The sequence below is a fragment of the Python bivittatus genome, unplaced genomic scaffold (assembly GCF_059951505.1).
Source record: "Python bivittatus isolate LINGU-HERP-01145 unplaced genomic scaffold, Pbiv_v1 ctg000190_np1212, whole genome shotgun sequence".
Lineage (NCBI taxonomy): Eukaryota > Metazoa > Chordata > Lepidosauria > Squamata > Pythonidae > Python > Python bivittatus.
The window spans coordinates 15888108-15904764 of record NW_028277042.1 but is presented as its reverse complement, the minus strand read 5'-3'; the positions used below and the strand labels follow the sequence as shown (position 1 = coordinate 15904764).

The following is a 16657-nucleotide window of genomic DNA, read 5'->3' as shown; positions in this document are numbered from 1 at the left end:
TTCCTGGGATGAAGAATATCTAGGTCCAATATTGTGTAGGGATCACAAATACTTGAGGTCTACTTCAACATATTAGCCTTCCTTTCTCTCACATTCTAGTTTGGAGAGTTGGTGCTGTGCAGTAGTTAAGATGGTAGACTTAGATCATCAAGATCAAGGTATCCACTCAGTCATGGAAGTCACCAGGTGACAAGTGGGTCACTCATTCCCAATCATCCTATGTACAGAGTTGTTGTTATGGTGATATAATTCCCCATCCCACCCCACCCCACATAAATTAATATATGTAACCCCACCCCGTGCAACCCCACCCCAAAGCAAAGGTGACATAAATGCAACCGTAATGTAAATAATGCAAAAGAGCTGTAAGTCGTTTTTTAAAAAAAATAATAATAATACTTGTTCAGAATGTCACCGTGTATCCCAAAGTGGAAGAGCCACTAGAAAATCGAGTCCCGTGCTGTGGACCTTGCTGAGACAACAGCTCTTCATGTGAGACAATAGCCCAGCCAGTGTCACCTGCTGTATGCTGTCCAAGGTCCTGAGAGCAATTTGCATTGCCCCCACACCACATCAGCTGGCAGGAAACAGAAGCAGCCATTATTATCTATCCTCTAACCCACTACCTCTAGAGCAGTGTTTCTTAACCTTGGCAACTTGAAGATGTGTGGACTTCAACTCCCAGAATTCCCCAGCCAGCCATGCTGGCTGGGGAATTCTGGGAGCTGAAGTCCACACATCTTCAAGTTGCCAAGGTTAAGAAACACTGCTCTAGATATTCTGTCAAACCAGGACAGCATTCAAAGGTACAATTAACATTACAGTTTGGTGCTCAGTCACCTTACTTTTCAATTCCTAAGTTTAGTCATCCTGGTCTTTAATCCCTAACTTCAAATCACATCACCCAGATCATAGTTTCTATACTTTAGGTAGAGAAGGGCTCTTACAATCAATTTTTGCAGCCTAAAATATATGTTTCTGGTTTATCATTTATAATTGCCTTTCCCCCAGTTTTAGTTGTCACTGGAACCTACAAATATGGTTAGAAGTGTTGGGAGAATGTCACTTTTATGGTTCTCAATGGGATTTTTAGTATAGGAGGAGGAAGAATGAGGGTTTAGTAGTGAGGAAGCTTCATCTCATTATAAAAATGCAGGGTTTTCTCTCTTTCTTTGCAAACAACCCCACATTGAATGTACTGAATTCATTTGCTTTTCTTTAATCATTAGATTTTATATCCCGCCTTTTCCCCAGAGCACAAGGAAATATATGTTGCATTCCCACCTCCACCTTTTCCCCACAGCAGCCCCCTGTAAGATGGATCAATCCAGGAGAAAATAAGTGAGTTTCTATTATTGTGGATGGACTTAAACCTGGGTCTTCCTAATCCGAATCCAATTTAGTTCAACCTCTTAACAGATTGGCTCTCATAGTGACTGTTCTCACAACACGCTGAAGCACTAATTGGCCACATTTTAGTCTTCCATGTACTATGAATCCAGCTTGAAGTTAAAGATTCAGTGTGTTAATTTAAACCCTGACAATTTGGTTGAAAAATTATGGCTAGGTTAACCACAGGGGAGTCTAGTTTCTCTACCCTAAATCTCTCCCAAGCCTTCAAAAACAACCGCTAATTTTCCATTTTCAAAGAGGGCGTTACAATTCAGTTATGCATGTTTGTGTGTGACAGCTTGGAGGGTTGTGGCCATCATCAAAACTTGCATTCAGCAGCAACATGTGCCACTTAAATTATCTACATCTAAATTGGTGTATTTCATGTTGAGCAGCCCAGTGACATGTCAGGCTGCTCCATCTCTTAATTGTTTTTTTTTTCCTTTCAAATAGCTTATTTGGCAGTAGGATAAAGAGACGAAGAAGTAATATGTAGAAACACCCATACTAGAGGAGGATTAAGGAAAGAGGGGGAAAAGATAGAGTTCTCCTATCATCAGATCCAAGAATACCAGTGCTAACCATTATAATATCAACCAACTGGGAAGAGTTCATATCCACTGTTTCTAAGAGAGATGAATTTTCCTGCCACCCTAATAAAACACAGTCATTCTGGCTTGTGATTTCAGGATAAGCACAGCCGTTACATCTATTCTGCAGTAAGAAGGGAATAGAAAGAAATAATAGGCTGCAAAATTTAATCAAAATCTTGGATGTTGTATTATTCAGCGGAAGGATGTCTCAAATTATCCCAAGAAGTGATCCTGAGCAACAAAGGGAGCAATATTTGCCTATTGACCAACCATCACTTTTTGCCTTTAGACAAAGATTGACATTACCTCTGCATCACTGTATACTTTTCACTTTTGGACATAACCAGTTATGACTCCATTTGAATGGAGAACTTGCTGAGCTTGATGTCAGTGATATAGACTTCCAGAGAAGAAGAAAGTTTTCTCAGTGTTGGTTTACATTGTTCCACCGTGCATACACCAGTCTTTCTAAGACTTATCTCAAGATGCTGGGGGTGGAAAAAAGTTTCTTCTGCATGTAAAGGACATAGGTGGTCCCTAACCTACATTCCAAGTGTTGGAAATAAAAGGGCTATTGCCTTCATGTTTTGTTAGCAAACTCTCTGGGAGCATCTGGTTGACCATGGTGAGAAATGGGATGTTGGAAGACATGGACCTTTGTTGTCATCTAACAAGGATCATCTCATATTCTTAACCATGATATTGGAAACTGTTGGTTGCGTGTCCTATTTTGCTGGCTTTTTAGGAGGACTGGCTGAAGAGATATTCAGTCTAATTCAATAGGAATCTTATGTTCTTTAATACACACACACAGAGAGATCATAATTTATGGCTAGATTTATATGGCCAAGCCACTTTCATAGCAAGAACAACAGAAATAAATCCATCTCTTATTTAGTGCTTCATTTCAGAAAAGGTTAATTTGTCATGCATTCTATGAACTTGTTACTTCTGTCCCATTCTGATTAGTTTGGCTTGTTGTCTTCAACTGAATATTTTTCTTTTCTCTCTCCAAGACAAATCCTTTGGGATTGAAGATGTCTGATGCCATTTTGAAGTTCATGCCAAACATTTGTATTAGGCCAGGGTGCAGCATAGGGCTTACTGAGAAACTACAACTAGTTTTGCAGAATCCATTGCAACAGGATGAGCTCTGGCACTGTCTGTTTCACAAATTGCACACCAGGAGCCAAATACTTTAAGATTTTTTTTTAAAGCGAGTTTACAAAATCGGAATCAAAGGGCACAATCCATCAAAGGCTTGTGGTAACTGAATCCAACCAAAAGCAATGGAATGGGACCAGGAACAGATAAATTTGTCTAACACGATTTCAGTCCATTTTCTTATTTTTTCTGATCCTGAGGTTTTTTCTCTCCAGCATTTACATTTATTTTTTTTAAGTCTATATAGAATTGTTAGGCATTTGTACACATTTTTCCTAGCATGCTTAATGTGTATGCATGTTTTCAATAGATATGCAAACTCTTCATGCATTTTCCTAATATGTTCATTTTTGTACATGGATTTCCCTAGAACAGCATGTTCATATTCCCTTATCCTACTACACATTGTTTTGTCACTCTTTAAATATTTTATATTACAAAACTTGGGAAAATGGCATATAACTGAGTTCCAGATAAAATACTAAGCAAAGCTTTTTTTTCCCACCAAGCCTAAATGAGAATCACCCATACAATTGTTCCAGACATTTTAGGAGGAGCTCCAAGAACTCAGTAAACACTTACAATGGCAATGTGACAGCAAGAACATTCAAAGGAGCAGAAGAATTTTGCTGGAACGATCTAACTCAGAATACAAGTTACCCAACTTGTATATATGGCCAACCAGATATATTCAGGATATTCAACCAACCTACCTTTCTTCCTCCACTGCTCCTTAGAAGACATCCTATCTCAGGTTCCAAAGAAGTAAATAGCTATCAAGACAAGTGGCCAGTACTGCCCCATCTTCCATGAATTTGTCCAGGGCCCTTGGTGGCCATCAGCATCTTTGATGGCAACTCTTGTATCTCCCCACATTTGCTTTCAATGGACAGCTCCAACTTCTAACATAAGAGAGGGAGAAAAAACTATCCACACTTTCCAAATTGTGCATATCGTATCTATCCTACCTCTTCAAACCCACCTTTGCTCTGTGTTAACCCCCACCTTCTGGTTCCTGTATCTTTTATTGTAGAAAAATGGTTCCTGCCCCGTAGAATTTGGGTTGTCCTCTTCCTGCACATTTTTCAATGCAACAATGTCTCTGTAGATATTGGTCCATGTCTACTCTCTGCTGTCTGAAGGATCCATCACGTGTGTGCAGTATATCTATGAAGAGTGGGGAGTTTTGCACACAGATTGGTTCCTCTCTACACCACTCTGGGGAATCCTGCAACATCAACATTTGGAAACATGGGGAGATACAAAGCCATATTTCTGAGGATGAGACTAATTAAACTTCTTCCAGATGTATGGAGCACGCTAATGATATGATCAGAGCTTAAAGCAGAAGCGTGGACTCTCTGTCTTCAGACAGCAGGAGGAGATGCTATTTTTATTTCTTTTTTTAAAGTCACAATTTAGGGTCAAATGTTCTAGACCTACACATTCCCTGCTGCATTTTTCTTTCATTTTGAACATGCGGGGGCCCCTTTAAAAAAAAAAAGCCTCTGGTCCCCACTTCTGTTGTGAAATGATCTCGTTCCATTATTCTAGTACATCACAACTGTACTGCATCCGCTTTGCAACTTGTTGAAGCCCCGCTGACTTCAGCTGCAAACAGATGTGGCCAGATTGCAGCCCAGATGTTCTATATCCAAAACGAATTGCCGAAGGGATGGTGGAGGAGGACAGAGTGGGTTGCCTTCTTCTAGAAAAACAACCCTGGGATTGCATTTGGAAAGTTGGAGCCCATTGGAAGTTGGACTACAACTGGGAAGCAGATGTGGCGCTATCATCATTACAGCTGTCGGAGAGATGAAGGTGGCAGCAGAGAGGGATGGGACCCCCTTTATGAGCCAACTGCTTTGATCTTTGCAACCTAAGTCTGGCCAGCTTTACAAACATAGAACAAAAATCAATTACAGTGCTCCATCCAGCAGTGTTTATAACTCGTGACACAAGCTTGGATGCCTTTATATATGCACACCATTCAAAAGGGACACTGTCCAGGTTCCAGCAAGAATTCCTGTCTCCCACCATGTAATCAACACATTCCAAATTGTTTCATTCCATAAAGTACTTGGAGGATTTTCACGGTTTTTTTTAAAAAAAAGTTTTATATGGAACTCTGAACGTAAATAACAAAAGGCATTCTTCTTCTCAGTTTAGAGATTTGCTGCAGGGAGCTAGATGATCCATGCAAAGAGACAGCTCCCCCCCCCCCTCACCACAGCTCCAAATAATCTTCAAAGGATCTTTTGCTTTATAGAAATGTAATGCTGGAAGGGGGCTTGGAGTCCAAGCTCCTATTCGGTGCAGAAATCCAGATTAACGGTTTTCTGGGTAATTGGTTCTCTGTTGAAATGTTCTTGCTGATGGGGCATTTCCCTAATTTTCAATTGGGCTTTGTCTTCCTGTAACTCAACCATGATTCCTTGATCCCTGCACTCTGGGATGATAAGAGAATGGCTTATGACACTCTTTCATAATTATTGATCATTTATTTATCTTCAAGGATCTTGGGAGTTCTGGAAACTACATATGTTCTGTGCTCCACAATACAATTCAGAATCAGATGGCAAAGACAGACTGCAGAGACCACTTTTGGGGCATACTAAGGGGGTATCACGCTTGTCTGGCAGCCACTAATACAAATCACCATGACCACTACCTTCACTCCTCCTCCTCCTTCCTTTGCAGAAAGATTTGCTATGAGCTGTCTGGAAGGGCTTCCATTTGGGAATTATAGGATGCTGCATTTACCTGTTTTCAAGCCAATGGCATGCTTATTTTAGTGAGAAGGATAGAGCTCTCCTCCCCATTGTACCCTACCACATCACCACTATCCAGGCAAACCATAACAGGATGTAGTTGAGCATTAGTGGGGATTCAATACGTTCTTTTCTGTTAGATCATCCAGTCCATTTCAACAGGGTCTGTTCTGGAAAGACTGCAAAGAAGTTAGGTCAATCGGTAGTGCTGAGTCATCTCTGCCAATGTTCTAAGCCTTAGCACACAACCCAGAAGAGACTCAGTTCCCACTAGATCCATTCAGCCTGCCCAGGAATATGAACTAGACTCATTGATGTATTCATTCATTCAAATTTATTAAAGCTGTCCAACTCCAGCCATCCAGCATGGATGAATGGAGCTGAGGCCACCCTGAATAGCAGCAGTGGAGAAGTTCTGAACCCTTCAGTTATCTGGGAGAGCGCCTTAGGAATAAAGATATGCTCAAGAGGAGCAAAATGTCCTTGGAATTAGGTCTGGTTGATGAATACAAGCTGGGCCAGGGTGGGAAAGCTACTGTCTCCAATATAAAACTCTTAGTCTCAAAGCTGGCCTTGCTTGAAAACAAGACCTACTATGCTTTCCTTGAACTTTGACAGCCAGACATGTTTTTCTGTATACCAACACTTCATGGATTCATCACCAATTTTCTGTCTCTCATCTTTGCCCTATGAAACCCCAACTAAGCTCTAGAGTGGTTTAGCTGCTATGTGCGTCTCAGACCATTGTGTTGGAAGTAGTCCTTAATTGTGTAACTATCCTTGTAACAAGGCTTCCTGCCCCCCTTATTTCATGTTCTTTCCCCTTGATTTTGAAATCCCCACCCCAACATTCAGCCAGCATCCTGAGTCGATATCAAACGCCTACTAAGGGGTTGGTGGTTGTCCCCCCTCCCAACAACCTTTCCTAACCTTCTAACGGTATCTCAGAATTGCAAGGCTTGCCCAGTGATTGCTTCCAGCTTAACTCCAGAGAAACCAGCCATCATAGAACTGAGTTATTGCTATTTGATAATATATGTCAAAGTATTATCTCCTTGAATTCTTCAGCTTGTCATAGGAATGAAATGAACCATCCATTGAAGCTGGACAAATCACTCCATGCTTCGTGCCACATTTCTTTTCCCATCCCCTTGACATGGAGATCTTTGTTAGCACCAACAACTATGCTACATATTTTCATTTGCCACATTACCACTGCTTCATTGATATTGAGAAGCCTACATTCCTTCTCAAGCGAAAGTCTTGACCCGCAAAATGAGGGGAGAAGTTTTACTATATTCTCCCCCATCCCTGCCCTTAAAAAAAAATAAAATCAATTTTTGTCAAGTTTCTGCACTGCTCAGAAAAAGACTGTGGCATCCATTAGCCTTAATTCTTTCCTCTTTTTCTCTCCCCCCTCCAAATTTTGTGCGTGTGTGTGTGTATGGAAAACGTCTTTGTAAGAAAATCTCATATTTCAGCAATTTGCATTATCCACACAATCTCCTTTGAAGTTCTAAGTTATGGTAAGAAAAGGATCCACTTATCAGCACATAAAAAATGTTCAAAGCTTATAAAGTCGCTGAAACAGATGTACATTATCACTAGATTTGCCTCTCTCTCTGCTGTTGCATGGCTAATAGACTTTCACATGGCCCTTCCATCCTCCCTTTTAGCATCTTTTTCTCTATAGAAGCGTACCCCCCACTGAGCCAATCCACACTTCAAAGATTTCTGCCTATCTATTAGAAACAAAGCACAAAGTGAGAACATATGGACCCTTTTAAATTTCCCACATTTAAGTCAATATCGTTTCTTTTCTCCTTTGGCAAAGAAACCTAATAAGGTTTATCTCCTACACCCTCCCCTCATTGTCTCTTTCTCTCTTCCTCCCCCCCCCCTTTCCAAAATCTGCTACTCCTTTCAATTGCTCTTGCCAACGCTACAAATATGTGTCACATCAGAGTCAGCAGCACAAGGCATGGGGGGTGGGGGTGGGGAATGGTAACACCCGTAAATGTAAGCCAAAGCAACACATCCACCTTTTTCATTAAAAATGATTTTCTACTACCACAGAACAAGCAGAGGTTTATAGTTGGTGGCAGAAAGGGAACAGGGACATTTGGGGGATCTTCAGTGGAACTGGTTTTGAAAGCAAATGATGGGCTTTGTTATTGGTTCACATACCACAGTAAGCACGCTGTGGCTGTTTGATCTTGATTTGTAGGTGTGATGAACCTTTTGTGGTTTATAGACAGAAGGAGCTGGATTTTATCAGAAAGTGGGTCATTGTCCCCTCAGCCTTTCTCAGGCCCAGCTGGCTCCATCTCCAGTAAGCTCTGCTCAACCTCTGGTGAACCTAACCATCACCCCAATGATCATCACCCACTGTTGTTCATAACTTGACTGGGTCTATGAATACAGCCAATTCTGGATTCAATTATCCAACTAATAATTATTCAATACATAATTCACACATTGTATCAGACTATACAGTAATGTGGTTTGCTTGTTTATAACTTATCATCTCATGTGAACACAGCCATTATGAATGGCACAACATGTAGTTATGAACCCAGTTTAACACCCTCCCCCCATGGTCAAATATGAAAAAAACAACAAGAAAAAAATCAACTTGACATCCAACTTACATATTTGGCCGTTTTTATTACACTCACAACTAGAGTAGCATGCTATTTTGGGGGGTGGGGGAGGAAGACACCTAATTAACATTCACTCTGATTTGGAAAACACTGGCTTGGGGTCTAAGGAGGACATGCAACCGGAGGCCACGTTCTGCTCCCAGCATCCTGTTTGTGGCCCCAGAGTATCCCAAGATCATATCCTGAAAATTCAGCAGCAGAAAGGTCAATTTTCAATGGAACAATCATCTTGTCCCCTTCCCAAACATGGACAGGAACATGAGTGGGAGCCAAACACTTCCCATTTCCATCCTCAACTTCCATCCGCGCACACATACCATGAACACAAAACAAGCCATCAAAATCCAGCCGCTTTGCTGTAGAACAGTGTTTTTCAAACTTGGCAACTTGAAGAAGGGTGGACTTCAACTCTCAGAATCCCCCAGAAGCTTGACAAACACTACCGTAGAATGTTGGCACAGCGTTTGAGCATTTGGAGGACATCAGACAACGTTAAGGCTATAAGCAGGAGTAACTTGCCTGTCAGAAGGCTCTTACTCACAACCTCCCCAAAAGCTTCCCCCCCCCAAAAAAAGAGAGTGGGGTGAAGGCTGAAAATTAGCCCTGGCCCTTCTGATGATATGATCACTGTGCCACTGTGGAGAGGCTGAGTTATGGCTCACAGCCCTTCAAAGGTTGCTAATCTCTGGGCCAAGATGAAGAAATAAGGGGGGGAAAAACCAGCCAAACCTTATCACAGCCTCAGAGCAACACCACAAAAAGAAAAGAAGAAAAAAAACAAGGACCCAAAAAAGCCACATTTGTTTTTAGAGTAACAGATTTGCAACGCTTGACTTTGAAAGCTGTTTGTCAGTAATGAAATCTATGTACAGCTAGGCTCGATTCTTTGGAGTTTCAGACTAGATCCGTGTGCCAATTTATTTGAAGCACGTTTTGTGTTGTCTTCATCTACCAGCCAATGTCTCAAAACACCCCCTGAACTGGTTTGCCATATTATCAGATTGTGTTTCTCCGTGAATGGGATCAGCACAATTCTTTTGTTTTAAAAAGGAGAGATGGGGGGGCGGGGGGGGGAATGCAACAAGATGCAAAGACACGAGGACACCAAACTTCACGAAAGAAATGATATCTGTGCATCTGAACTAATTAAGTTTAACTAAATGTCTTAATTAACAGGGACTTCTCTTGGCACAGTTTTGCTATTAAATAAATAAAGCATTTAGCCAAACTATTTAGCCATCTATATTAACTATACAAAATATCGAAAAGCAAACTTTTTGTCTCGTTTTCCTTTTTTTTTTTTTTTTAAAAAAATGGTATGGAGACTTCAGAGTTCGGTAGATAAAAATTAATCAAGAACAACAACAAAAAAAACTGTGTTACATGACGTGATCCACTATTCACACTTAACCCACATAATACAAATGCCAAACAGTATTTAAATACTGTATATTTTTACATCACTGATTTTTTTTTTTTTTAAAGGTGTACTGATGTCTTATAAAAAGTTACTTGCATTTCACAAAACAGAAGCCAGGTATAGTTTGGAGCTGGAAAAATGAACAAAAATAGAACGCTTAGTCAATGATGACACTTTTGCACACCCATTCTGCTTTGTTTCCTTCAACATTCACCTTACACGTTTTGAAAACTTAGCTCAGTAGAGATCCATGACCAAATGCTCATGGAATGCCATAGATGAAAAGCTCACCCCCTCTTCTTTTCCCTGGGTGCAGATCTTTTCTGATAGAATTTTTTAAGGGAAATGTTAACACCCATCCACCCAGAAAGAGGAACACGGCAATTCAATCCCATCACCCAGGAAACCAAGTGATCCGTGATAAGACAGACCTAGATCTCACTGAAGCGGGCAAAACTCTGTGTGATCCTCAATACTTCCAAAGACAAATAAAAGCTCACATGATTAAATGTCTTCTGTACAAAAAATTCGAATGCCCATCTTTTCACGTACCAGAGAAATTGGCCCTCGAGAAGTTACCGGTGAAAGTAAATCAAAATCTTTGGGGATTTTTTAGGACAAAAAGGTGAGGCAGTGCAAGGAGGGAACGTGGTGAATAAATCTGTACCTGACGTGCAGATGTTTCTTCTCTCATAAACCTAAAACTCCTGGTCAACCAGCCAATGGGCTGGAGATTCAGAAGAGATTTGTATGCCATTGCATTGATTTATGGAAATTGTAGCCATAAGATGTGGTAGACATTAGCCTCCAGGATTTTACATGGAGATATGAGTAGTCTATCTACTGGACAGAAGAAAGATCTGCTATGATCAGGTTCCAGATTAGTCACCACTGAACGCACATGGCCATTATCTTCATATACTGCTTTTAAACTTCCACTGGACATCTGAGTGGCCACAACATAAAACGTATCAGATTAGTGTAATCTCACAGGACACCTTACATTTTTACATTTCTAATCAAGGACACGTACATCAGTATAAATCCAATCTGTGTTATAATCTGTGTTAATCAAAAGAAACCCTGATAACAATACATCTTTAATAGTTTTTTTTATAAAAAACAAACTTGTATTTTCTGCATCTTTTAATTCTGCTAGAAGTCTCTCCTTTTTGTGAATATTTTCCTGATTTTTTTAAAACATAAATTTCCTCAATGCAGCCTTTTTAGCATAGATTTCTACAGAGCTAGTTTTTTTTTTCCTTTAAAAAAGCAACTTGGGCATTATTTCATGATCCTTCTTTTCAGCATCACCTCTTTCTGAGCATACTTTAAATGTTCAACTCTTTTTCTGTACATAAGACATTTAGTCATGTAAACCCCAATTTCAATGAAGCAGCGTAGACTGAAAATGAGTTTCTTACCTTAGTGAGAAATACATGTTTCTTGATCATTTTTAGACATGAGCAAATGCAACCATCAGCACTATTTTGAATCTCCAGAAAAACCTATCTCTACAGGCTTTCTTTAGATAACCTAAAGTTGAGTTTTATTTCTGACATACAGAACAATCCTTTATTTATACCATAAACTTACACTTTATGCTTTAAAACTATCCTTATTAAAGGTGTGTACCCAGAAAAAACAGCCTTAAAGAGTGTTAAATCAATACCACCTGAAAACACTTAGCCAACATTTGGATTATCTGAAGAACTCTAGGAGCTAAGACTTCCAAGTTTTCATCGAATAGGAGATATTACTCTAATGCTCGTTGTAACAGTATTAGGGACCAATGTAGGTCAAAATCTCCTAGATTCAGAAGAAAACTAGAAGGAAAGCAAAACAGGATGCATAAAAAGAAATGGGTGGGGACAAATCTGAAGAGTAATTTCAAAGGTGATGTTTATTTTCAGCATCTCTCTGATCTAGAACACGAGCATTCCCCAGTCAGGTATTTTTGCATTCTGTAGCCTTTTCCAGTATAGTTAGTACTCTTTAATGTGTTTGACTTCTCATCTCAGAATTCCTAGCTAGCTGAAGGCTGGCCTATCTGGAAGATACCAGATTGGAGGACACGAGTTGATGTTCTGATAACTTTTAACATGCGTGGCTTCTTGGTATAGCGTTAGACTGAATGTGAAGGTTGCTTGTGTGAGTTATTACACACAGCTCTTTCCTTCAATTTCTTATTTTCCTTCCCTATTTTAATTTCCCACTTGTTTATTTATTTATTTGGCACCTAAAGGCTCCAAAATCCATTGCTAATCTGTCCCAAGGTGAAGCATTTGCAACATTTCCTGTTCATTACCCTTCAGGTTAGAAGGATATCAGATTTTTGTTCAAGTTGCCAAGGGAAGTAGAAACCATTCAGCATTAAAACAATCTGAAAGAGCAAGGAACCCTTTCTCACCCCCACCCCAGCACTGCACTATTTCTCCAATGGAATGTGTTTTTTCTCAGGGGTTTGCATGCAGTATAACAAATATCACTTGAATACATCAGACTTCATTTAACACTATCATATAAATAAGCTTATTCCTTCTACTAGGCAAGTAAATTGCTTTTTTTTTTTTGCCGTCCATAATTACACACACGCACACACGCACACACACAGAGGAGAAAAACAAAGGACCAGTAACACAAGCAGCAAAATAATGTTAGACCAAAACAAGTCAGCCAGTGGTAAATAGAGAAGTTACTATCCAACTTTCCCTCCGCTGATTTCTAAACAACAAAAATAATATATAAATATTTTTTGAACTTTAGAAATTAAAAGAATAAACCAAACAGGCTCGTTTTCATACAGATCAACACACTGTGGAACATCTTGTCAGCTGAATGTTGGCAGAAAGAAAACATACTACAAGGTCATCAATTTGGTTTGTTTTGAAAAGGTCCACCAGAAAAAAAAGGAAAGCATTTTCCCCCTTTTTCTTTTTGAGACAAGAGCTAATTAGCAAATGTTTCTGGTCTCGGTCCTCAAAACCATCTGATCTTTCTTTGTGTCAGCTTCATCTATTCAACACTTCTGCAAATGTTACACTTTCTCTGGCAAAGGATAACATGACATTTTCATTCAACCAAAAACAGAGCTTGGGGTGGTAAAATCCTAGCCCTAAAAGTTTTTTTTTTTTAATGTAATCTAATAACAGTTAAACATTTTGTAAACATAAACAGCAACCTTAAAAAAAAAAAAACCAAATCAAATATTGTTTTAAAAATAATTCCACATGGGTGGTCAAAGTTTCCTCTATAGTTTCAAAAGCAACAAGAGAATCCTCTGGGTTTCTTGCTGGTTGTAAAAAATAAAAATCAATATTATAGCCAGAGGGAATGGGGGGAGGAGGTGACTTTTGCCAAGGAACCCAGAGCCCCCTTTCACTGTCTTGTAAAACTCAAAACAAAACAAAACCCTTGTATAATCTGAGGAACAGACTTAACACCATTTCCCTTTCAGCTACTCTATTCTACTCAGCAACTAATTTATAATGGGAAGACCAGGTGTTTAAAGGGGATGGCTCTGCCTACAGGACCCCTCTTGCTAGACCCATGGAGCCTTATGGCCTCACCAGAGTGGTAAGGAGAAAGGAATGTATGGTAGGCTTCTCTTCATATTGTCCTACCTCCATCTCACATGTGGAACAAGAACTGCAGAACATAGAATAGCGGCTGGGTTCAGCAGAATTCTAAGCCATGGTCTGCTGGATAGGCCACCGTGGCCTGAGACATACATAATGCTAAACCATGAACCATGACAACATATGAATCTCAATGGCTGAGGTCACGGACTGAGATAAGCTACAACACAAACATCAAGCTGCACTTTGGTTTAGTGCAGAGTGCAAACTCATGTCTGACCATGGATCTATCCAGCCCATTACTGTTGACCTGGATTAACATTAATTCTCCAGAAGTTCAGACAGGCATTCTTTTTAGTCCCATGCAAGGAAAGAGCCAGAGATTAAATCTGGAACTGGTGTGTGCAAAGCGTTTGGCTGGAACTTCCCAGCTGCTGAGTCTTAACTGTTCCCAAATAGTTGGTTCCTATTTCCTTCAGTTTTGCTGAATAAAACTGAATAGATTTGAAAGCGCAGCACACAACTAGGTTGGCTGGGGATGATGGGGATCATAGTCAGATGCATCTAGAAGGGAACATGGGATAGGGGAAGGCTGCTTTTTATCTTGATTTCTCCTGGTTTGAGGAACAGAAGTCCTTTGAGAAAAATGTGATGGAATGAAGTCCAGCAACATCTTATATAGGTTCCCATCTCTGTGCTAGGCATTTCTTGTCAAGTTGGTATGCCAATATGACACTTGTGGCCCTGGTCACTGGTGACCACAATACACTACTAGTTTTTACAACAAACTTCAAGAAAGGCCTCTGGCCATTCTGGCCCTGATCCTCAGTCTCATCTGAGAATTTTGTAGTCAGAGGAACCCTGAAGAGACCAGCAAAAGTTATCTGAAATCAAGAGCAAGTCACCTGTTGATGTCATCTCAGATCAACATGGTGGAAAGGGAAGGCCATTCACCTTCCAGTATCACAAGTACCATAAGGGATGTTAGAAACCCCTTGCTATCTATTGTTAGGAATAGTGACAATCAGCAGAGGTGATCTCCTGCTGTACTCCAAGATTGACCATGTTTTTCTGTTGCCAGGACACAAGTTTCTATAGACCTTCTAATCTAAAGGTAACAAGAGTACATTGTTCCCATGGTTTTCCAACATGACAAGAAAAAAGAAAAATATGTTTAAAAATGACCTAACATATAAAGAAACCTATAAAGGTGGCCATTAAAAAACTGGAAACAATAAACGTTTGGACAATGTAGCTTTGTTGATGAGCAACATGAACCATTTCCTCATCGCTAGTATTAAGGTAGAGCTAGCAAGGAAGTGAACAGTAAAATAGTAGCAGGCTACATGAATGCAATGAAGTAAAAAAATCGCTTCCCGGGTTCCATCATCCTTCCTTTCTGGCAGCACACTCAATCAAATAAGAATTTTTGAATTCTCCTAGAGGGAGCAACTATTTTGTATTTCTGAAGTCCAGAATCTCTGAACAATGCTCCCCAGATTGACAGATTTGCATGAGGTGAGCGAACCTGTGCAATAAACTAGGTGTCTAACCATTTGTTCAAAGCATCTGCTCCAGTATCACAAAGGAAAGCATGCTTTAGTGAAGGCCCTTAAGAAACTGATTTTAAACATAGCTCATCACAGGGGTCTTTGTATGAACCAATCTGTACATTCAACTATCCATTCCCACCACCACAATCCCATTCACCCATCAGTGGAAAGTTCTCCAGAGTTTTGCTTAGAGAACTTCTACACTCAAGGAGGCACCATGATTGGGAGGCAATTCTCCTTGAACATAAGAGATCTTCACACATAAACATGGAGAACTTCTTACAAACTTCTGATGACATTTGATAGGAGAAAAAGCAATGTATAGTTCTGGAGTGGACTAGTCCTACACATCTTTTCATGTGTTCTCTGAATACATGGAGAGTTTATGTGAAGATTCCCATAAGGATAACTATGGCTGTTTTCTCATATGTGTGTGTGTTGAACAAGCCAATTCTTTTAAAAATAATAAAAACCACAAGTTATTAAAGTAAGCGATACAGTTCCACATAATATAAATAATGTTAGGTTATTATTATTATCACCGTTATTTTTTAGTGTTTTCATACAAGTTCTAACATAGCTTTAGCAGAATATTAATGTTATAGCAACAATACTAACATGAATAAGGACAACACCAATCTTTTCCCGAGAGGCCACAACACGCTTCCTTCATGTGGGATAGTTTCCCAAGAGAGAGAGGGGAAGGTCCATTTCATGTCTGGTAGAAGTGGTGATAGTGGTGGTGGTGCTCATGATGGTGGTGGTGCTCATGTCTCTGGATCATCTGCCCAACCTGACCTTCATATAAGATGACGGCAGGCAGATCTCTGACATGCTCTTTTTCCACAACTGTCCCAGGAGCTTGGAAGGTTTTGCACAACTGGTGAGTCTCTTTTGCCCTCTGCTTATGTTTCTTGTAAGTCTGCTGAGACTGTATGGGGTGGTAAGGTAGATTTTGGCCTATCCGTGCAGTAGGGGAAGCCATGGGTACTGATACCCCTTGGATGGGTTTACTCCTCATAGCCCTTCCTGTGTGAACAGAAGCTGTATTTTTGCTTTGAGTCTTGGGAGACTTTACAAAATGCCTGGTGGCATCTTGACTCCGCAGCCTCTGCTGAATTTCTGTAAGCTTTGCATATGAAGCTTCCATTAAGTTGATATGAACAGGATCGACCACAGGTGACCTCCGCTGGTGGGCATGGAAGACCTCTGGCTCGTGTGAACGGGATCTTGTTTGATTGGCAACCCGAACAGTTGGATTGTGCTTCTGAGCTACCGGTGGAGAGCCTAAGAAACAATAAAAGATCATCCAACAATTCCAGGGCAATCCTACACATACCTGAGCAAATGTATTCCCACTGATTTCATGGACATAGGCGGCTGCCTTAATTACCACTGCTGTGAACACAACAACAATTTTACCATTGTTAAAGAGAGATAAATTGTGTTCATCTGTTCCTTGTATGGGCTTAACATGGAAGACCTAGATGGGAAGGAGTGCAGGGAGACAAAACACCAGACTT

The 16657-nt window shown here is 40.2% G+C and overlaps 1 protein-coding gene across 1 annotated transcript in view; it reads right to left on the bottom strand.

Moving 5' to 3' along the window:
- Positions 1-9868: 9868 nt before the first annotated feature.
- Positions 9869-16657, bottom strand: part of NKD1 (NKD inhibitor of Wnt signaling pathway 1) — a 97893-nt gene continuing 91104 nt past the window's right edge. Inside the window, exon 10 of the mRNA XM_088136122.1 lies at positions 9869-16421. Within this exon, the coding sequence (XP_087992248.1) occupies positions 15847-16421 (575 nt within the window). The 3' untranslated portion in view covers positions 9869-15846. The remainder of the gene's footprint in view (positions 16422-16657) is intronic.